Source organism: Berghia stephanieae, chromosome 8 (genome assembly GCF_034508935.2).
Source record: "Berghia stephanieae isolate SIO BIC M18660-M18661 chromosome 8, UCSD_Bste_1.3, whole genome shotgun sequence".
Classification (NCBI taxonomy): Eukaryota; Metazoa; Mollusca; class Gastropoda; order Nudibranchia; family Aeolidiidae; genus Berghia; species Berghia stephanieae.
The window spans coordinates 41121033-41144808 of NC_088367.1; the positions used below are offsets into that span (position 1 = coordinate 41121033).

At 37.9% G+C, this 23776-nt stretch overlaps 1 protein-coding gene across 1 annotated transcript in view; it reads left to right on the plus strand.

The window, feature by feature from the left end:
- LOC144978686 (uncharacterized) overlaps positions 1-23473 on the plus strand; it is a 28037-nt gene extending 4564 nt beyond the window's left edge. Inside the window, exons 4-17 of the mRNA XM_078925090.1 lie at positions 1-33; positions 1124-1263; positions 2369-2457; positions 3633-3742; positions 4507-4719; positions 6578-6737; positions 8625-8780; positions 9678-12448; positions 14420-14512; positions 16057-16285; positions 17114-17227; positions 20340-20441; positions 21852-21962; positions 22733-23473. The exon at positions 1-33 is cut by the window's left edge and continues 59 nt beyond it. Of these exons, the coding sequence (XP_078781216.1) occupies positions 1-33; positions 1124-1263; positions 2369-2457; positions 3633-3742; positions 4507-4719; positions 6578-6737; positions 8625-8780; positions 9678-12448; positions 14420-14512; positions 16057-16285; positions 17114-17227; positions 20340-20441; positions 21852-21962; positions 22733-22779 (4368 nt within the window). The 3' untranslated portion in view covers positions 22780-23473. The remainder of the gene's footprint in view (positions 34-1123; positions 1264-2368; positions 2458-3632; positions 3743-4506; positions 4720-6577; positions 6738-8624; positions 8781-9677; positions 12449-14419; positions 14513-16056; positions 16286-17113; positions 17228-20339; positions 20442-21851; positions 21963-22732) is intronic.
- Positions 23474-23776: the final 303 nt, after the last annotated feature.

Below are 23776 nucleotides of genomic sequence, written 5' to 3' on the forward strand. Positions count from 1 at the left end.
TACTCCATACAGTCCAAGCAGAATATCTTTCTGGTGTGTAACTCCCCCCCCCCCCCCCCCCCCCCCCCCCCCCCCCCCTCCCCGATTCTATGTTGTATTTTTATCCCTGAACTCTCTCCTTACTCAACATTTTCCAGATTTTCCCAGACAGACCATACCCTACCAAGATAAAAATTGATTGTTTTAAACTCTAACTCTAAAGTAAATAAATACACGCTATACCTACATCATTTTGTTCATCAAAACGCGTTCATTTAACCATGACAAATTAGTTTCATACAATTTTGTACAGAAGAAATTTAATTAATAATCATAACAAATGTTACGATTTTCCTGTAATTGGTAAGGAGAGGCTTAAGAGAATTTTTTTTTTATTTAGTGATAATCATCGCTAGGAGTGGTGGGTGGTGTCGACTACTAGCAACCCTCCCACAGCCAGGCAGAGTTGTCGTACCATAAGGTCGTGGGTTTGAGCCCCCATCACCACAAAATTTTTATTCTCTATTGCCTTCTGGCACTTTTCTACTCATGTCACTTTCTGTTGTTATCAACATAAGTGCCTGCTCCACTCACTTTTCTGAATCTATTGGACCCCTTTGAACAACCAGAGAAAAGTAGAAGTTTCAAAACAGTTGGGGTGTTGTTCTATGAGGCAAACGAGACAAGTATCTTTCTCCTCAACTCACTAAATAAATGACTAAAAATAGCAGTTTACTCTTAATGATGAAAAATACGACTTAATAGAAGTCATCTCCTCAAATGTGCCAAATATTTATCAGGTGTAAAATGAGTACCTGACCAATAACAGCATTGTCTTGGTCGAAAAAATATATTGTAATATCGCCTTACAGTTGCTGTGTCTCGCCCTACATGTTAAGTGTTGCTGTTGGCCAGGGACCCCTTGTAAAGCGCTTTAAGCATGTTTAGTGGATATTGCACGATATAAAAGCTCTATACTTATTTTTTTTTTTTTAACTCACTAAATAAATGACAAAAAAAACCCCACAAAAATAGCAGTTTTCTCTTTATGATGAAAATGCGAATTAATAGAAGTTATCTCCTCAAATGTGCCAAATAAATGTCCATATAATATATTCATTTTTTTTATTCTTCTCTCCTCCAGATAATGGAATACATGATAGGGGGTGATGTGAAGTCGCTGCTAATCATTTATGGATACTTTACTGAAGACATGGCAAAGATGTACACAGCTGAGGTGGTGTTGGCACTGGAGTATTTACACGAAAGGGGAATCATTCACAGGTTTGCTTCCTGTAATATCTCTTGTAAACACTGTGTTCAATGGTGACCTGGTGGTGCTATATAGATTGGAAAATGTCTGCTGTTTTAAGTTATGTTTTGATTGATTGGCTATTTTTCTCATGAAACAACTTTTTTACTTTCTTATTTATTACTCAATAGACCCTTAAGTTCTCAATCAATTTCTTATTTTGGAACCAATCGAGTGCATTTTTGTTTTTTTTATCTTCTTTTGGAGATTATATTATATAATTATTTATCTACAATGTTCATCCTCATTAAATGAAAATCTGGCCTTTGCCCCCATCTTTCTGGATTTTGTGTATTCTGTCACAATTTTTGTTGTTTCTGTTGTTGACTGAGGAAGGGTTTTGAGTCCAGAATGTTCCATGTTTATTATCTCATTCTTTTTCAAAGCTCTTATATTCGCTATTAGGGCTACAATTTGTACAATTCACAACTTGAGGCAGTGTTATATTTACATTGGCATACTGGGTGGGGATCCTGACCTCCCATAGTGGGCGGGGAGGTACATGCTTTGTCTTCTATCCCCCTATACCCGTTTTCCAATTGTTTCCTGTCGTTGTCTTGGAATGATATTACTTAGTTTTGTCCGGACCCTGGCCGGAGTTCCTTGGCTAGGAGGGAAACAGTCGAATGTATAGTTAGAATTTTGGGAGATGATATTTTTTTCCTTGTAAATCATCTCTCTATTATGCATTGTATTATGCTTAGTTTACATATTATATTATTTGATTTGTAAACATTTGAGTGTATTCCTCTTGGTTGGGACCTGTGCTTGTGTCTGGATGAGACTTTTTGGTGATCTCAAACTAATTACTTTGATAGTGTGCTCTTGGAATCTACATCCGTTTCCTATTTGAACCAATTCCCCTTTGTCTCACCTTTTCTTTTGTGCTTTAATTGTAATTCTAGAACTTTTTACTATCCCATTTTCTTCCTTTTTACTGGCGCTGATATGACCTTAATGTGTTGCATGCGCCGTAAAACCCTTAAGAACATTAAGAACATTGGCATAAATAAAAAATTGTTTTATACACTAATGCAATCTTATTATTTTCCACTATTTCATTCCTGCATCTCCCAGAGACCTGAAACCAGACAACATGCTTATATCTGAGACTGGCCACATCAAGCTGTCGGATTTTGGTCTGTCTAAAGTTAATATGGATAATCGTAAGTTGACTCCTAAAAACCAAAGTTACAATGAATGTAAACCTCATAATAATCAACAAAGATTTATGGTATGGACGTTTTAGGTTGGGCTTTTCCCTTTATCAACAAATTATTGTATGAAAAATGCAATCAAAGATCCCTGTCTATTCAAATTCTAGACATAGAAGAGATGAAAATCAGATAATATGTGTGGCTGTGTGGTCTTGTGGTATGACACTCGCTTTCAGATCCAAAGGTCCTGGGTTCGAGTCTCGCTTGGTGCATAGTCGAGTTCTTGGAAAAGGCTCTTTACTCACATTCTCTCACCGTACTCAGGTGTAAAATGAGTACCTGGCCATTAACAGCATTGTCTTTATAGGAAAAAAAATTTGTAATATTCCTATCAGGCGTCATGTCTCGTTCTACATGTTACGTGTTGCTGTTGGTCATGGACCCTTTATAAAGCGCTTTGAGCATGTTTAGTAGATATTGCGCTATATAAAAGCTCTAATAAAGCCATGAATACTTTTTTTTTTTATTTACTCCATCTGGACACAAGGAGTATAAAAGCAGACCACACATGTCAATTCACACTGTCCTAAATAAAGACCTAAAATGTCTCTAATTAAAGGAAGATTTTCTGACATCAGCATCCACAGAAAAAGGACTGTTAAACTGTGCAAGAAATTGACACGGACAATTAGAGAGGCAGCCGAGGTGTCCTAATCGGATGATTAGGAAGCGAGGGGCATTAATTTCTTTCAACTTTCCCTTTATCAAGAGTGTAGATGAAAGATGATTTGACTTTAACGTGATAGGAAAATCCTCCCTAGAGTAGTTCCATTTTAAACTGTCATACTTTTACTTGATTTTTAAAATCTTTCATTTATCATCATCATCATCATTGCCTTTTTCACCCTGGGTCAGGGTATTTAATCCACAGACAAACAGTTTCCATCCCTCTCTATCATGAGCTTACTTTTTTATCTCATTCCATGTCTTATTTTTTTTCTATATATCAGCTTCTTTAACTCTTCTACATGTTTCCCCGTGGCCTTCCCCTTGATCTTCTGCCCAGAGGGTTCCAGTCCAATCCTTTCTTTGTTATAGTGTAGTCATTCTTTCTAAGAGTGTGTCCAATCCACCTCCATCATCTTCTTCCTTTTATTTATTTATATTATATATTTTTTTTCTAGACAACAGTCCTCAACCAGGAACAGCAACTCCATTTGGAAATAGAAAGACCAGTTATTGGGACCTGCGGACTCCGGGTCAAATCCTCAGTCTCAAATCCTCCTTGGCTTTTGTAAGTTTTTCATTTTGGATCATGGCTTCCAGTCACTCAACTGGGTCCATTAGATCTGGTGGAAAAGTACTTTGTATCTTACCCAAAGGTTAGCAAGCAATTGCTATTGTCTGTTTCACGCAACTCCTGCTCCTTGGGCCTCATGACTCTGAAAGCACTACCTTTTCCAGTTACTCAAAAGGTTGCCATCATTTATTTCTGTATCAAAAAGCACTTTAAAGTCTGTTATGATAAGAATTGTTATCATGAGGAATCATAATGCTGCTACTTTGTGCCTCAGATCTCTTTTATATCTAGGGGTTTATTGCACTTATGAGTTACGCTGGGTTCTTTTTCTTCTTGTTATAAAAATAAAGTGAGAATAAATATTACTGTCGATATACATATTTTTTATGATGTTGCAGTTTACAAGCCAGACAGACTGGAATAGGCATTACATTTAGCTTGGGAAGATCCAGGTTCAAGCCGGATGTATCTCGATTTTATTAATTTCTTGAACAAAAAAAAACCCAGTTGTCACTTTACAGCTGATATTTTGAGGTTTTATTACTCTGGTGTAAAATGAGTACTTGGCTGTCTGAGAAAAAAAAAAAAAAGAGGTTGTAGTATCACCTAACAGGTGTTTTGTCTCGTCCTACATTTTAAATGTTGCTGTTGGTCAGCGACTCCTTGTAAAGTGCTTTGAGCATGTTTAGTGCACATTGAGGTTTATAAAAGCTCAAGTAAAAAAAAATAATTTTTAAAAAATTGTTTAAATCACACAGAGTGTTCAAAACTACAAGAAATCGATCCATGTGCCAGAACAGCAACACGATCAGTGCGTAGCTTCTACACAGCCAGACCAGCACACAGCCATGGATTGCAATAGTCCGACCCCTTCAAGCCATCCCCCGACCCCTAAAGACGTTAAAGCTAATAATAGGAGGTCCATGCTACGACGCGTCATGACTCCCATGGAAAAGAAAAAGCAATTTTTAGTGAGTAGAACCTGATGAATGTTAAATCCTTGAATAGGATTCAATAGTCTGATGTAACATCCGCCTAGCAACGAGCAGCTTGGTTCTATGTAAACAAAGAAAATCGGTACTTTTTATTATTCATGCTGGCTAGACTTTTTCAATGTCATGTGATCAGAATGTATAAAATTCAAAACATGATCAGATTTATAATGTTTTTCTCCTCTTGATACACTTTTATGCTCGTCAGAGAAGAATTTTATAAGGGTGACTGCCATTGTTCCGATAGTTTAGAACCAGTTACAAAGTAACTATGCATCATTACGAGGGAAGTGACGTCACGACTGTTGAAGCCTATTGCGGCCAACTGTCCTGATAAAATTGGGACTGTCCTGATTTGGCAACCTGAGAAAATATCAAATAACAAAACAAAGATGGGACTGTTTATGTGTATGGAAAGGACCTTTGCCTGTCCCAGGATTATGCTTTTTTGACTAGCAAATTAAAACAAGGAGCAGAAAAAAAGCTCTACATCTAGGTTATATTATATCATAGTCCAATAGTACTGTTGTTTTGGGTCAAGATATTATTGTGCCAGTCATTCAAACCTCCCGGGTGTTCTTGTGTATGTGGAAAATGGTGTTGAAATGATGTGGGGTCTATGATGTATATTATGTTCATGCAGTAGTTTGTTCCATTCACAAATTGTTTGAGGTGAAAAAAACAAGCTGTATTTGTTTTGTATGTGTTTGTTCTTGCAAATGGCTGGTGGAATTTGTCGATGTGATGAAGCCTGGTTGAGTATGTTTTTTGGATTGTTAATGTGGATCGGAATGTTTATGGCTGAGTGTTTTTTAATCCTTCTCTCATTTTTGTTGTTGCTTGGATAAAGACTATTTGAAAAAAAAAAAAAAAAAATACTCTTTATTTTTCCCAAGGAGATATTCGTCTTCAGAGTGTATTTGGGAAAAAAAGAAGAGAAATTCAGCTTCATATGAGCATTAACCCTCTCCTTACCAACTCAAGGAAAATGGTCACATTCGTTATGATTCAATGAACAATTTTCTAAACAAGAGAATTTGAAGAAAAATCTTTGTTATAGTTAAAGGGACTTAATGCTGTTTTGTAAAGCTGGTCATGCTGAACAAGCGATGTTTATTGTGTACTTATTGCTTTTCAGATTGAGTTTTAAAAATCGCATTTTTGTGTTGGGTAAGCTTATCAGAAACTGCATTAATCTTTGGAAAGAAATGTATTTTAAAAATTTGCCAGAAAGCTTGTCCTTCAAATATCGATTGGTTGAAATGAACCTTATGTTGGCAAAGAGTCTCAAACCTGGGAACCTCTCAAGGTCTTCTTTACATCCCAATTGATAGTTTTTGCTAAGATGAAGGTCATGAAAATCGATCACTATTATATAAGGAGGAGTTTTCTGGCCAAATTTTTAAATACGTGTCTTTCCAGAGTCTGAGGTTGTGCGGCTATGTGGTCTGGTGGTATGTCACTCACTTTGGGAATGGAAGGTCCTGGGATCGAGCCTTGCTTGGCGCAAAGTTGAGTCCTTTATAAAGACTCTTTACTCGCATTCTCTCACGGTACTCAGGTGTAAAATGAGTACCTGGCCGTTACCCGCATTGTCTCTGCCCGAAAAAATGGTGATACTACCTAAGAGGTGTCATGTCCCTTCCTCAATCTGAAATGTTGCGTTTTGCCAGGGACCCCTTGTAAAGCGCATTTAGTGGATATTGCGCTATATAGAAAAAGGTCTTTAAAAATGTCAGCTCTATCCCCAGTTGAGACACTATTGCCAGCTCCCAAATTTATCAGCTTCTATCAGATTCAAACTAACTTTAGAATCTTCCTTCCCCTTTCCTCTTAGTCCCCATTTAAACCAGGAGACAACAAAAGCGACATGTCCACCCCACCCATCCAAAGCCTTACCCCGACACTGCAGGACTCTCTCACATGGAGGAACTCCACCGCCAGTGATCCCCATTCCAGGCAGGCGTGTAGTCTCCTGCAAAGCTCTCTTCGTTCAGGTAAACAAACTAGGCTTAATCAACTGGTTAGGGGTCTTCTGACCTCCCATGGTGGGCAGGAGGTCACTTTTGCTGTGTCTTCTATTCCATCTATATCTGTTTTCCGAGTTGTATTTCTATCTTTGTCTTGCAATGAGATTACTTGCATTTTTTTTCCTGGCCCTGGCTAGAGTCCTTGGCTGAGAGGGAAACAGTCAAATGTATAGTATTAGTTTTGGGAGATGATATTTTTTTAATTTGTAAATAATCTCCCTGTTATGTACTGTAATAATCTTTTTGTTTGTTTTGAGTATCATGGTTTGTAAGCATTTTGAGTGTATTCCTTTTGGTGGGATCCTGTGCTTGTGTCTGGATGAGTCTGTAGGTGATCCCAAAGTACACTGATGGTTTAAAGAAAATAAACAGTCGGCTTTCAATATTCCATAAGCACTTCTTATAATAGCTCACTTTTTACTTTCTTTTGGTGATTGTTACCTTATATTGTGACGGAATATTTAGGCAAGCGCAAGGCTATTGATGCTATGCATTTAGGTAAAATACTTACAACATCCACCAATTGGATATAACGTACCAGCACACAAAACTATGTGTAGCCTTAAAAATTTACAGTCTGATAGATAGAATTTAGTGAGACCTAATCATTAAAATGGTTGTCTAAAAAGAATTGAGCTTTTAAATAACACAATATCCACTAAACATGCTCAAAGCGCTTTACAAAGGGTCCCTGGTTAACAGCAACATTTAACACATAGGACGGGACTTGACGCCTGTTAGGCGATATTACAATTTTTTCGGACAGAGACAACGCTGTTAACGGCCAGGTACTCATTTTACACCTGAGTACGGTGAGAGAATGTGAGTAAAGAGCCTTCTCCAAGGACTCAACTATGCACCGATCGAGGCTCGAACCCAGGATTTTCCGATCCGAAAGCGAGTGTCATACCACTAGACCACATAGCCGCACAAAACAATAACAAAGAGCTGAGTGATTTCAATTTCATTCCATCTATAAGTTAATAAATGCTATTCCCAGCTACTAAATGATTACTGAGGAGGAATGAGTAAAAATATCGGACTTACTAGATGGTAAAATAAGCCGATAAAACATATCGGCTTACTAGATGGTAAAATGAAATGTGGAGGCAACAACTGGCAAAAAGATAATCGACTGCTCGGTGATGGCCCTTGAGCGTGAAGAACGTGTTCCGTGACATTCAACCTCTGTAGGGAGACGGAACTCCGGTAAGTAAGGTAGATGGTAAAATGGTTGGTTTCCATATGAATCAAGTGCTTTCTAGTAATTGGTTATAACTATTTTCATAACTCTGGATAACATGGGTGATTCTTTTTGACATCAGACATCTTGTTTGATGGATTATCTATATTCTTTCATGGAATGCCTAGGCATAATGAAGACATGGAAGTTTTGGGAGATGATATTTTTTTCCTTGTAAATCAACTCTCTGTTATGTATTATTATATTTGTTATTTTGAATGTATAATGTAAGCATTTGAGTGTATTCCTCTTTGTTGGATTTTGTGCTTGTGTCCGGATGAGACTTATAGGTGATCTCAAACTAAGTACATTGGTTGTATGCTCTTGGAATCTACATCCAATCCCTATTTGTCCCAGTTCCCCTATGTCTTACTTTTTCTTGGGTGCTTTAATTGTAATTCTAGAACTTTTTACTATCCGATTTTCTTCCTTTTTACTGGCGCTGATATGACCTAAATGTGTTGCAAGCGCCGTAAAACCCTTAAAAACAAAACAAACCAGAAGACATAGAAAAAAAGTGATATTTAAAATATTTTTTTTTGTATAACTTCTTTCATAATTTATGTCTTCATCTTTTTTTTTTTTCTTTCTCTTTTCTTTGGTTATGTCAGCTCATTGGCATTTGGACTCCAAGAACCAATGTAGTCCCATCCCCATGCAAGTATCCATGTCAGAGGGTGTGGAGGATAATAGCAGGACTGATGTTCCCATGTCTGGTGTATATCAACATGATGCCTCATCGGTTCGGGATAATGTTAAATCCCAAGGTGACCATCTCTTTTAGTATTATGGTTTAGTATAGAGATATGATATTGGATTTAGTAGAAGTGCCTAGACATTTTTCCTTTAAAGCAAAACAAATCTTGATGTTCCTATGTCTGGTGTATATCAACATGATGCTTCATCAGTTAGGGATAATGTTAAATCTCAAGGTGACCATCTTCTAGTGCTTTTAATGTTATATAATTTACATATTATGGTTTAGTATTGAGATTTGGTAGGGGTGCCTTGACATTTTGCCTCTGATTTTGCTCTGAGCGAACTTTTTCCTTGTTTGTATAGTGTGAAACCGATCATAGCAATTGCTAGCCATCCATTGTATAATAAAGATCTGCCACATGATCTAATAACCTGTTCATTGATGAGATAAAAAATCTTTTCTAATAAGTGTGCGGCTATGTGGTCTTGTGGTATGACACTCGCTTTCGGATCAGAAGGTCCTGGGTTTGAGCCTCGCTCGGCGTATAGTTGAGTCCTTGGAAAAGACTCTTTACTCACATTCTCTCACACTCTCTCACCATACTCAGGTGTAAAATCAGTACCTGGCCGACAACAGCATTGTCTCTGTTGGAAAAAAAAATTAGTAACATCGCCTAACAGGCGTCATGTCTTGTTCTACAGTTTACATGTTGCTGTTGGTCAGGGACTCCTTGTAAAGTGCTTTGAGCATGTTTAGTGGATATTTACGCTATATAAAAGATCAAGTTTATAATTTATCTCTGTGCAATTATTCTTGATTTATTAGAAATTTTGAGAGGTAAGAAATGTTTTAAACAATCTGGCAAAATGACATACAAATCTTTCACAATGTTTGGTTAATAGTGTATTAGAATACAAAATTATTATTAACTTTTTAAAAAAATACTTTTTTTCTATTCTCTCAGATGGTGGCAATAAAATCAACACATCAATTGAGCACGATAAGGAATTATCTCCTCAAATAACAGACAATTGTATGGATCTCTCCATACCTAGACATCTATGTAAAGTGGGAAGTGGATGTCAGAAAGTCAGCTGTAACAGTCATGTGATGCCGTATTTGAGTCATCGAAAGACAACCGATGACGACACACCTTTACTTCACCGCACCAGTGAATCTGTGTCAAATTCATATTCCGCACAATGCCTAAGGTCAATGAGAGATGGCTCTTACTGTGAAGTGGATAATTCTGGAAAAACAGAAACTTGTTCGTGTGATGAAGAAGACAGTGTAGCAAACACCACGAGTGACAGTAATAGTTTTCCTATGGGAGGTAAAAATGCCACCACCCCAAACGAAAGTGATTCTTTTGGTTTAGTCAGAAATTGCATTAAGTTATCGTCCATGAAAGGCTCTGGCCTAGGAAGGGACAGGGTCCTGAATTCAGTGAGAAATGAAAATGAAAAAAATGGATTTGATTCCTCATTTGTAAAATCTGACCAAAGTGAGGACGTGTTCCCATCAACAGGAAATGTCAACAAACAATTCAGCAGTTCTATTGAACATGCACGCTATGCTAGCACAGGTGAAGATTCCACAGCAGAAAGCATGAACTTGAATTTCAATCCTCGTCAGTCACAAATTCATTCTATCGCAAACTCTGCTGACCTTGACCTGTCCAGTGATTTTTCATCTCATTTTCGTCGTGACCCACTCCTCAACAGCACAAGAATGTCAATACTTTTTGGTCAGGGAAGCATCTCATTTGACTCGGGACCTGAACTCAAAGACATGAGTCAGTTATCTGGCTTGTCACGCTTGCCACTCAAGTCTTTACAAATCGGCTCTGTTAATAATAGTAACAATAATGAACTTGGCAGGAGACACGGAGTGACAGATGCTTCCAAGGGTCATAGTAAATTACGCAGACAATCTAGCGATAGACCTGATCATAGCGGTAGAGCATTAGAGAGGAAATTGAGTAAACCGGGGCTAAGACGGGTTTTATCGGATACATTTGATAAATGTTTGCCTGACTTACCCAAATTTTCTAATGGATCCAGTTCAGGGCCCTCTAGCGGAAAGCTCTCGAACTCTTCAAAGACATGTAGCATAAATCTCGATTTTAACAGTTTTGAAAATAATCTTTCATCCAAAACAAGAAGTAACAGTACTGAAAAAAATGGAATGGAAATCAGGAAGCATTCAAGTGGTTCTCTTCCTGAAGAGGGAATAATTCGTTGTGGGAAACGTTCCTTTCAAAGGGCGATGCTGGATGATGCAGATGATTTTACAACAGCTAGTCCCCCAAGTATGAATAGAGAGAGAATGTCAACATCATCCCATTCAGGTTTGACTCCAGATCTCCTGCATCTACACCTTGACCAAAATAGCATTTCACAGCCAGCCAAACAGCCCAAATTGGATAGAGTTTTGTATTCCAAAAATTTGTTTTCACCGTCTGCGTCTTTTCCAGCTTTGAAATCTCAATTAGGTCCACCTAATTTTGATGGACAGAGTTCGGACATTTTTCACGAAGCAGAAGAAGATCCCATGGCAGATTCTGGCATGTCTGTAGATAATTTAAATAATTTTCATACTGGTCTCACTTGTGAGGTAAATTCACTAGTTTTGAACGATGTTGTTGATTCTCTTCATTCCAATAAGGATCATCTTGATATTAATCAAGAGAGACAAGGCAATGAAAAAAGAAGATATAACAAGGGAAACGTTTACACTAAAACAAAAAGTTTAAAAAAGGAAGTAAACATTATTCATGCTGGAAGTGAGTCTGATTTGTTAGCAGATGCAGAGGATGAGGACAGTGATAGTGATCACAATATCGATGATGGAGAGATCCATCGACAGCGAAGCAAATCATTTAATGATGCGTCAAATGTTGGTGTTGAAGATTGTATTTCCCCTGTCAAATCGTTTTCTGGTGATCACATTAGTACCACAAAGCACTTAGCAATGCAACACCAGCCACCCCCTCATGAGTTTTTGGAAAACGGTAAAGAGGTACATTTTTTTATCCCTTCTCCTCCAAACTCCAACCAAACACTTTTTTCATCCCCAACCCCTGGCAACCTCCCACCAGACCCAACTCTTCCAGTACCTCATAGTCATGTGATGTCTACATCCTCCTCTGCCATTTTAAAACCTCTCCTCATGATAAAAGGAGTTTCAACACTCAATTCTTCCATTGAGTCGGATGGCTTGCTTAATACAACTATTGAAACGGAGCCCAACACGTCGCTGACATCGCACACAGCCCAAAACATTTTTCATGACAACATTGACATGGAAACATCCATGAACAGATCTCGTCATTCTTCGACTGATACTTCCTTAAACCGATCAAGGCATTCGTCTTCTGAATCTAATTCGGACTCAACACAGAAAGACAAAAAGAAGACCTTTACAAAAGTTAAAAATAGATTTGAAAGAAATTATGGATCAAACAATCTACCTCTGTCATCTCCTGATTCAAAAAGATTGGATGATATTGTGACTGCACCGTGTTCCAGTAAAGATTCTGAATTTCATCACCAGCTTGGGTCGGGTGGAGAAGAGGATGCATGTCAAAAATGTCTGAATGGGTCAGGGTCAAAGAAAGTCAGTTCTGGCCAGAAACAGAAGATGCCAAGTATAAAGGAGGGAGAGGCACTGGCTATAACAGTATCTGACCCAGGAGATGTATTTGCCAAACCGCACGCTGTGACCAATCATGAGGTGAGATGTATTTCTCTCATTGTAAACTTTTTATTTTTCTCTTGGGCTTGGGTTTCTAAACCTTCCATACTTTGCAGGGAGGTCACTTACTGTGTCTTCTACTACCCTGTAGTGAGAGACCTGATCATAGCAGAAGAGCACAGGAGAGGAAATTGAGTAAACCAGGACTAAGACAGGTTTTATCGGATACATTTGATAAATGTTTGCCCTACTTACCCAAATTTTCCAATGCATCCAGTACAGGGCCCATGCTATATTTCTTTGAAGCATCTGAGAGTTTTCCTCTAGAGGGCCCTGAACTGAATGCATTTGAAAATTTGGGAAAGTCGGGCAAACATTTATCAAATGTATCCGATAAGGGTCAAGGTAAAAAAAAAGTCAGTTCTGGCCAGAAACAGAAAATGCCAAGTATAAAGGATGGAGAGGCACTGGCTATAACAGTATCTGACCCAGGAGATGTATTTGCCAAACCACACGCTCTCACTAATCATGAGGTGAGATGTATTTCTCTCATTGTAAACTTTTTATTTTTCTCTTGGGCTGGGGTTTCTGACCTATACTGGGCAGGGAGGTCACTTATTGTGTCTTCTACTCCCCTATATCTGTTTTTTAAAAATTACTTTCTGTCTTTGCCTTGGAATAAGATTACTTGGTTTTGTCCCAACCCAGGCTGGAGTCTTTGACTGGAGGGGAACAATCAAATGTGTAGCTGTAGTTTTGAGAGATATTTTTTTCCCTTGTAAATCATCTTTCTGTTATGTTCTGTTTCAATTTTTGTTTTAAAATATATAATGGTTTGTAAACATTTGAGTGTATTCTTCTTAGTGAGGACTGTGCTTGTGTCTGGGTGACTTATTAATTGATCTCAAACTAAGTACACTGATAGTGTGCTCTTGGAATCTACATCTGTTTCCTATTTGAACAAATTTCCCCTTGTTTCACTTTTCTTGGGTGCTTTAATTGTAATTCTATAACTTTTTACTATCCCATTTTCTTCCTTTTTACTGGCACTCATATGACCTAAATGTGTTGCAAGTACTGTAAAACGCTTAAAAACAAACAATCTCTTGGGGTCCTTGACTTCTTATGGGATGAGGAGGTCAATTCACGCTGTTTTTACTCTTGCTCTATATATCTAGAAACATTCCATGAAACTTTCTTTGTCCACGTTGCAGGCTGTCGGCAATTATGAACTCTAAATCTAATTTTCCTGTGCCATGTCTACCATCTTACTTTTGTTAAGCCTCTAGGACCCCCCAGAACGTCCTTCGGCTGTTAAACTTTGAAAGCAAAATAAAAACTAAAATTCTGGGTTTGGGTTCCTGGCCTCCCATAGTGGGAAGAGAGGCACATACTATGTCTTCTATCCCCTTATAGCTGTTTTTCAACATGCTTTCTGTCTTTGTCTTGGGATGAGATTACTTGATTTTGTCCTGGTCCTGGCCCTGGCCGGATACCTATTTTTTTTCTCCTGTAAATCTGTTATGCATGTATTGATTTTGTTTAACATATGATTTGTAAATATTTGAGTGTGTTCCTCTTAGTGGGGACCTGTGCTTGTGTCTGGATGAGAATTTTAGGTGATCTCAAACCAAGGACTTTTGATAGTGTGCTCTTGGAATCTACATCTGTTCCTTATTTGAACCAATTCCTCTTTGTCTTACCTTTTCTTTGGTGCTTTAATTATAATTCTAGAACTTTTTACTATCCCATTTTCTTCCTTTTTACTGGCGCTGATATGACCTTTATGTGTTGCAAGCACCGTAAAACCCTTAAAAACAAAAACAAACAAACAAAAACTAAAATTAAAGTGAATACTAACTAAGCTGTGGACTGTAATAAAGTATTGACAGCTTCAAAGAAGAACAGAATACTTAACACAGGACGTTTTGGTCTCAAAATCCTTCTTCGCCAACACCAAAAATATTTCAAACAGCATAATCTCATATTTTTATTTGCTGCTTGTTTCAGAAATTGACAGGATTGAAAACTCAAAAAGTTCATCAGTTAGACACAGAAAAACCCACAGACATGATATCTCCAACTTTTGGACGGAAGTTTTTGGTAACATTTATTTAGTCTTTCTATCATCCATTTTTTAAAAAATAAATAAAATTAAAGTAACTTTTTTTTCATTTTATGGACCAAATTGATAACAACAAACTTATGTGTGCATTATTGTTTGATGTATTATTTGTTCTAAACAAAGTATTTTATTATATTGTTTAGTGGCTCTGTTAAAGATAAATGCTCATTTGTCTTATTTTTTTAAGTGCATGGTTGAGCTCCAGATATAGTCTTATGATTATCCTATCATCTGCCTTACCACCGATACCAAAGTGAAAAATAAGCTACGCCAGTAGGTAATCACAACTCCACTTTCAAATGTCTGGTTTTTATGATTCATTTGTGCCATGAAAACTACAAATCAATAATAATATTTTTTTTTAAAGAGTTAACTATGCGATTAAGCAGACCTGCCTACTTGATAATGTATATAAGTTCATAGTTTTCAGGGTGGAAAAAAACAGTAGGCACCATAACAACATAGCAATTTGTCCTTACTAGGTTTGATAATGCTTCAAATTATGTGCTGTGACACCAAAAATCCATTTCAACAATCTTTATTGAATCTAAAGTCTGCGATTGAAGTCAAAAATTTGTAGAACTACAAATTTTTCGTAGTAAAAAAATAATTTTAACAATTGAGCTTTTATATAGCGCACTATCCACTAAATGTGCTCAAAGCGCTTTACAAGGAGTCCCTAGCCAACAGCAACATTTAGCATTTAGGACAGGACATAATGCCTGCTAGGCGATGTTACAATTTATTTCGGACAAAGACAATGCTGTTAACGGCCAGGTACTCATTTTACACCTGAGTACGGTGAGAGAATGTGAGTAAAGAGCCTTCTCCAAGGACTTAACTATGCGCAGAGCGAGGATCAAACCCACATACCCCTGGACCACATAGCCGCAACAGTAGGCAGGCCTGGCTTGATATAGCCATGAAGACAAGACAGTTTATCATCATTAACGCTATGTTTACATTCATGTTCTAACATAAATAACACCTGTTGCTATGGTACAGTTTTTGTAACTAAATAAAACAAACACGTCATTTAAACAATCTGAAATCTCCTGTCTCAACAAAAATCAAGTGTGTCTCATTGTTGTGAGTGCCGTAAAATCCTTAAGAGCAAGTTTAAGAATAACAAATCAAGGATAAGACTCATAAGAGTCGTAAAAACCTGCATTTTTCCCCATAGCAACATGTGACTGTGAATCATGGATAATAACAAAGGCATATGAAAAGATAATAAATGCATTTGAGATGAAGTGCTACAGAAAGGTTCTAAGTCTAAGAATCTCATAGACAGCCAAGACATCAAACATCTGCGTCTTGGAGAGAATATTCTTCAACTTCAAAGATTGCCAGCTCGTGTCAACCATCAAGAAATTGAAGCTAACGTCAAAAGACACGCTACAATAGAAATGCTTTGCATGGAGGGTGTCTGTGAGGGCAGAGGGAAACTGGGAGATTATGCCCAACAAGGATCTGCCTAAAAGAAGAAGAAGACTCAAATGTTTTTTTTTTAATTTTCCAGCAACCCTTTTCAGAGACCCCTAAAACCCTCTTGGGCCCATCATGCAAAGACCTCCATATTGGAATGAGGACACCTTTCCATACACCTGGCCTCAAGGGTCTTCAGACACCACTAAGAACACCAAAAAGTGTACGCAGAGGTCGAGAGGTCACAGCAGCCGAGTCTGAAGAGAGGATATTAGGGACCCCTGACTACCTAGCCCCAGAAATTCTGCTTCAAAAAAAGCATGGTGAGTCATCTCGTCTGTTGTTAAAGTTGGCTCTGATCAACCAATGTCAGGCTTTGAAAAAAAAATTAGTCCTTCAGAGCCATTAGGCCCATGAAGCTTGCTACTCTTTGGATAGGATGCTAGTCTATCGCAAAGTACTTTCCAGTAAATCTTATGACCCAGCTACCTAATCACTGCTGGATGGACGGGGGGGGGGGGGGGGGGGGGGGGGGGGGGGGGGGGGGGGGGGGGGAATCTTGACTTCACCTGGGTTCCTATCTTGGTCCCTTTCTGTGTGAAGCGAGTGCTCTACCAAAGTCAGGCTTGCCAACCAGTATGAAATTTAATTTTGTCCAAAATATGCAAGCATGAGAAAATTTACAAGTAAATTAAAAAAAAAAAAACAGAGCAAAAATGGCCTCATCTATTGAAATTTTTCGGGTACTAAAAACATAGTTTTAAACATTGAGCTTTTATATAGCGCATTATCCACTAAATGTGCTCAAAGCGCTTTACAAGGAGTCCCCGGCCAACAGCAACCTTTAACATTTAGGACGGGACATGATGCCTGTTAGGCGATGTTACAATGTTTTCGGACAGAGATAGCGCTGTTAACGGTCAGGTACTCATTTTACACCTGAGTATGATGAGAGATTGTGAGTAAAGAGCCTTCTCCAAGGATTCAACTATGCGCCGAGCGAGGCTCGAACCCAGAACCTTCTGATCCGAAAGCAAGTGTCATACCACTAGACCACACAGCCGCAGCAAGTAGGCAGGCCTGGCTCTAAAATGGGCTGAGCTGGTCGTGTCATGTGTAAATTTTAACTGATTCACGCTTTTTGTTTTCAGGTTGTGCTGTGGATTGGTGGGCTTTAGGTGTATGTCTGTATGAATTTTTGACAGGATTCCCTCCCTTCAATGATACTACTCCAGAGGCTGTCTTTAACAACATATTGAACAGGAGTAAGTTAGTCAATTATTATATATATAATATAATTATTTGTCCCCCTCTCTCTCTGTCTTTTTATCTTTCCCTTATCCATATATCTCTCTCAACCATTCTTCTATTAATATTCATGTTAATTTTATAAAGGTCATCCAACAATCTGCTTATAGAGAGATGATATTAACTCACTCAACCCTAACACCGACTATATCCGTAGTTTACTCGGGGTTACTTTTACCCAGTGATGCCAAAACTCCGGTTTCACCGGATAAAAACTCCGGTCTGGAGCAAAAAATTCCGGGCTCCGGGCAACTTCCGTCAAATTCCGGTGAGGTCAGTTTGTTCCAAGGATCCCCCCCCCCCCTTTCAACCACCACATCATCATCATTACCACTAGTATTAAAACCATCATCACCACCACTACTACTGCAACCACCACCACATCATCATCACTACCACTACTACTACAACCACCACCACCACCACATCATCATCATTACCACAACTACTACTTCAACCCCCACCAACACATCATCATCATCATCACTAACAGTACCACCATCAACATTACAACCACCACCACCACATCATCATCACTACCACTACTACTACAACCACCAGCATCACTTCATCACTACCACTACTACTACAACCACCAGTATCACATCATCACTACCACTACTACCACATCATCATCACTACTACTACAACTACCACCACCACATCATCATTACCACTACTACTACAGCCACCACCACCACATCACTACCACTACTACTACAACCACCACAACCACATCATCATTACCGCTACTACTACAACCACCACCACCACATCATCACTACCACTACTACTACAACCACCACCAGCACATCATCACTACCACTAATACTACTACAACCACCACCACCACATCATCATCACTACCACTAATACTACTACAACCACCACCACATCATCATCATCACTACCACTACTACCACAACCCCGCCACCACATCATCATCATCACTACCACTGCTACTACAACCACCACATCATCATCACCACTGCTACTACTACTACTGTTACTACTACTACTACCACTACTACTGCTACTACTACTACTACTACTACTACTACTACTACTACTACTACTACTACTACTACCTACTACTACTACTACTACTACTACTACTGCTACTACTACTACTACTACTACTACTACTACTACTACTACTACTACTACTACTTCTACTACTACTACCACATCATCATTACCGCGACTACTACAACCACCACCACCGCCACCACCACCACATCATCACTACCACTACTACTACAACCACCACCACCAACACATCATCACTACCACTAATACTACTACAACCACCACCACCACATCATCACTACCACCACTACTACTACCACAACCACCACATCATCATCATCACTACCACTGCTACTACAACCACCACATCATCATCACCACTACTACTACTACTACTACTACTACTACTACTACTACTACTACTACTACTACTACTACTACTACTACTACTACTACTACTACTACTACTACTGCTGCTACTACTACTACTACCACTACTACTACTGCTGCTACTACTACTACTACTACTACTACTACTACTACTACTACTACTACTACTACTACTACTACTACTACTACTACTACTACTACTACTACTATAACAACAACCACTACAGCATCAGCATAATCATCATCATCATCACTACCACTACTACTACAACCACTAGCACCACATTATCATCACGACCAGTACTACTACAACCACCACCACCACATTATCATCACTACCACGACTACTACTACAACCACCACTACCACATCATCATCACTACCATTTGTACTACAACCACCATCACCACCACATCAACATCACTACCACCACTACTACAACCACCACCACATCATTATCATCACGACCACAACTACTACAACCACTATACCACCACACCACCATATCATCATCACTACCATTTGTACTACAACCACCATCAACATCACTACCACCACTACTACAACCACCACCACATCATTATCATCACGACCACAACGACAACAACCACTATACCACCACCACCATATCATCATCATACCACTACATCTACAACATCAACCACTATCACATCTTCATCATCTCTACCACTATTACTACAACCACCAACACCACATCATCCTCACTACCATCAGTACTACAATCTCTACCATTAGGTTTTGACTCTTTACTTCATTTGAAATAAGGAAACTTTGCGGGATTGTAATTTGCAATGTGTTTATGTATCATAATATAATTCTAATCAGTTATCTATTTAGAACTATACAATATGTAAACACAATGCCAAATACTATTCGAATTCCTTTTTTTTTTGTGCGCGGAAATTCCTCTTTCGGCATTGAAATTCCTACGAGTGGTGGCTGAAACTCCTGTGAGCCAAATTTAAAGTTGGTGTCTCTGCTTTTACCCCATGCCTATTTATTAGATTTTTATGAGACAAATTATAGGCGTAGTATCAAAGGCTAATGTTTATAGTTTTTGCATGTTAATGATAGTTGAATAAAACTATCTATGTACATGCTCGTTTCTAATACATTTTTTCCAATTTTGAAAAGTAGCAAAAGTCTCTAGGATTGAGTGAGTTAATCTGTTACAATTATAAGGGGTGCTCAACTTAGTTTATTCTTTTTACCTTTGTTATTAATATGTTTTACAATGTTGACTCATTAAAGATACTTGAATCTTATTTGTAAGATCCGTATATACTGGGTTACAGTAACAAAGATACAACAAGTAAAAACAAATACTTTCAGGCCTTTTGGCCAAACGTTAATTTTAAATCTCTTTAATAGAAAGTATTTTTTATAAAAATTGTTTTAAAGAAAAGACAATTCATTAAGAATTTACATAAAGTAAGTTATATCTCTACTATTTAGGATAGATGTACACTAGAAGTAGTAATAATATAATATACGAAACTATTATATTTTATGTTATGATTTTATTTGAGTTTGACTGATGGACCGATACATTTTCCACCTTTTTGACACATTGCCATTATCATCACTGTTATAATAAAACATGAGCTCCATCCTTGAATGATTTACCAGATATTTTCTGGCCAGAAGAGGAAGAAGCCCTGAGTGATGATGCCATACAAGCCATAGAACAACTTCTGACAGTTGATCCTAGTAAAAGGCCACACTCTAAAGGTGGAATTATACTTTTGTCAGGATTATATATATATACAATGGGGGTCCCGATAGCTCAGTTGGTAGAGCACTCGCTTCACAAGAAAAGGGACAGAGATTGATCCCGGGTGCAGTCGAGACTTTTTTCTGATCCCCCCCCCCCCCCCCCCCCCCCTTTCCACAGTAAATGGGTAGCTGAGTCTGTTAGATTTGGTGGAAAGTGCTTTGCAATACACTATCATCCTTTCCAAAGAGTAGCAAGCAATTGCTATTTTCCGTTTCACGCTATTGAAACTGGGATAAACTCTGACTCCATGGGCCCAATGGTTCTGAAGGATTTTTTTTTAGATATACGATGCACCCCCCCCCCCCCCCCCCCCCCCCCCCCTCCAAAAAAAAAAATCATGATACATGACATTTTCCAAAGTTTTGAGATTTTGGTATAGTGTTTTGACGCCATTCGCAGTCTGATAATGAATTTTTTTTTTTTTATTTCCTTGAGCTGTCTTTATTAGTTATGAATGAGAAATTATAGAGAATAAGTTTCCTTCATACATTTACTTTGCTCAAACTGTGCATCTTTGTCATGCTTTCTTGGGTGTGGTTTGCCTTGGGTTAGGCTTAGGATTCTAGGCACACATATAGACTACTCCTCACTCGATCTACTTCTGTTCTCAGCTTGAAATGGCACCCTGCCACTCTTTTTTCTTGAGTGAGTCTTTTATTTTTCATGCTTTTTTTTTTTACGGGTCTTTAAATGACCTAAAAGTATTGCAAGCCCCATAATGTTACTTAAATGCTTACTTATTATGGTTTGTTTCGAAACATTTCTCCTAGAATTTTTAAAAGATTAAAAAAATTTCAACAGGTTGGACAGAAAAAAATGACTTGGGAGATGAATTGTATCAACTGTATTTTTTATGCAAGGGTTTTCTTGTCAAAATCAAACAGACCTAGCTTTAGAAACAGTTTAAAATTTACATTCTTTACAGATATAGATGTTTGAAGAAACACAGGTTTTGAACAACACAAAATCTGTTTTTGTTTTTTGAAATGTTTTCAAATATAATTTTTTAATAAGCTTTTATATAGCGCATTATCCACTAAATGTGCTCAAAGCGCTTTACAAAGGGTCCCTGGTCAATAACAACATTTAACATTTAGGACTGGACGTGACGCCTGTTAGGCGATGGTACAATTTTTTCGGACAGAGACAATGCTGTAAACGGCCAGATACTCATTTCACACCCGAGTACGGTGAGAGAATGCAAGTAAAGAGCCTTCTCCAAGGACTCAACTATGTGCTGAGCGAGGCTCGAACTCTGGACCTTCCAATCCAAAAGCGATTGTCATACCACTAGACCAAATAGCTGCATTATCATTTTTCTAGTCACATTCTTTTATTTATTCTTTTGTGCTTGATGTTTTCAGGAGTGAAGAAGATGCCATTTTTCCTGGACTTAGATTGGAATAATGTGATGAACATGGAACCACACTTTGTGCCTCAACCTGATGACTGCATGGATACCACTTATTTTGAGGGTAGGTTGCATAATTGCTACTATTTATGGATGGTTGTTGTCTGTAATGTAGACACTGACATCTTGTTGAGACTTTTTAAAAATTGTTTCTCGAGGCTATGTGGTCTTGTAGTATGACACTCGTTTTCGGATCGGAAGATCCTGAATTCGGGCCTCGTTCAGCATATAGTTGAGTGCTCGGAAAAAGTTCTTTACTCACCGTACTCAGGTGTAAAATGAGTACCTTGTCATTAACAGCAGTCTCTGTCGGAAATGAATTGTAATATCGCTAAACATGCGTAATGTCTCTAGCGTGTTGTGTTTTGGCTAGGGGCCCCTTGTAAAAGTGCTTTGAACATGTTTAGTGGATATTGCGCTAGTTAAAAGCTCAAGTTTTTATTGTTTTGTTTTGTTTTTTTTTTTGTTTTTTTTGTTTTTTAAAATATTTTTTATTATTATTTTTTATCTTTAAAATTTTTTTTTTTTTTTTTTTTGTGTATTATTATTTTTTGTTGGGAATACAGATTTGAAAATAGTGTGAAGCGTTCACATACCTTAGAAAGTATGTAGAGTGAGTATACACACTGTTTTCATTGCACAGAAAATAATCACTGAGTGGACTATTTTTCATTGAGGCTTTACAATACAATACTGTTTATGTCTTGTTTGCGAAAAGTGGGTAGTTTTACTGGTAATTGTACCCCATTATCAAGTGTAAAAACAATAGTATCACAAATCATGCACATATACCCCCTTTAACACCATTTGATGTAACTCATTTTTTCTTTCCAGCCAAAAATACAGAGATGAATATTTTGATGTCACGAGTGGACTTATAATATGTGAATGTCCTTCACTGGCTTTGTTGGTGGCCGCAAAGATTGCATGTGATAATTCTAAAAATAGTTTTTGCTCCATCTTCTATATATATGAATTGACTATGGTGTAATTATTGCTAAATATTTTGAAGAAAAAAATTGTCTTGAATTTCTGTGAATGTAAGAAATTCTGGGTGGGGTTCCTGACCTCCCATAGTTGGCAGGGAGGCACTTACTGTGTCTTCTATCCACCTATATCTGTTTACCAACATGCTTTCTTTGTCTTGGAATGAGATTACTTGGTTTTGTCCCGGCCCTGGCCGGACCCTGGCTGGAAGGATGCACTCAAATGTTTAGTTAGAGTTTTGGGAGATGACATTTTTTGTCTCGTAAATCGTCTCTCTGTTATGCACTAATATTATTGTTTTACATATATTATGATTTGTAAACATTTGAGTGTGTTCCTCTTTGTGAGGCCCTGTGCTTTTGTCAGGATGAGACATTTAGGTGATATCAAACCATAAGTACACTTATCGTATGCTCTTGTAATCTACATCTGTTATCTATTTTAACCAGTTACCCTTTGTTTTACTTTTTCTTTGGTGCTTTAATTGTAATTCTAGAACTTTTTACTATCCCACTTTCTTCCTTTTACTGGCGTTGATATAACTTAAATATATTGTAAGCGTCGTATAACTCTTAAAAACAAACAAAACAATATAAGAAATTTTCTAATCTAATAATCAGATGGGCTGAGGTTTATGTGGTAAGTTGGGAAAAGATGATTTTTTCCTCTCTTACCCTTTTATGTTTTGGAGAGGTGAAAGAGAGAGAGAGAGAGAGAGAGGGAGAGAGAGAGAGAAAGAGAAGAGAGAGAGAGAGAGAGAGATGTGTGTGTTTGTTTTATTATGTATGTACATTTTACATCTGTCACAGCTGTTTTTGGCCATCTCCTTCTTTTCTTTTCTTCTGGATTCTCTTTGTCAAAGCTTGTCTCTTGACGTTTTTTTAAAAGAAA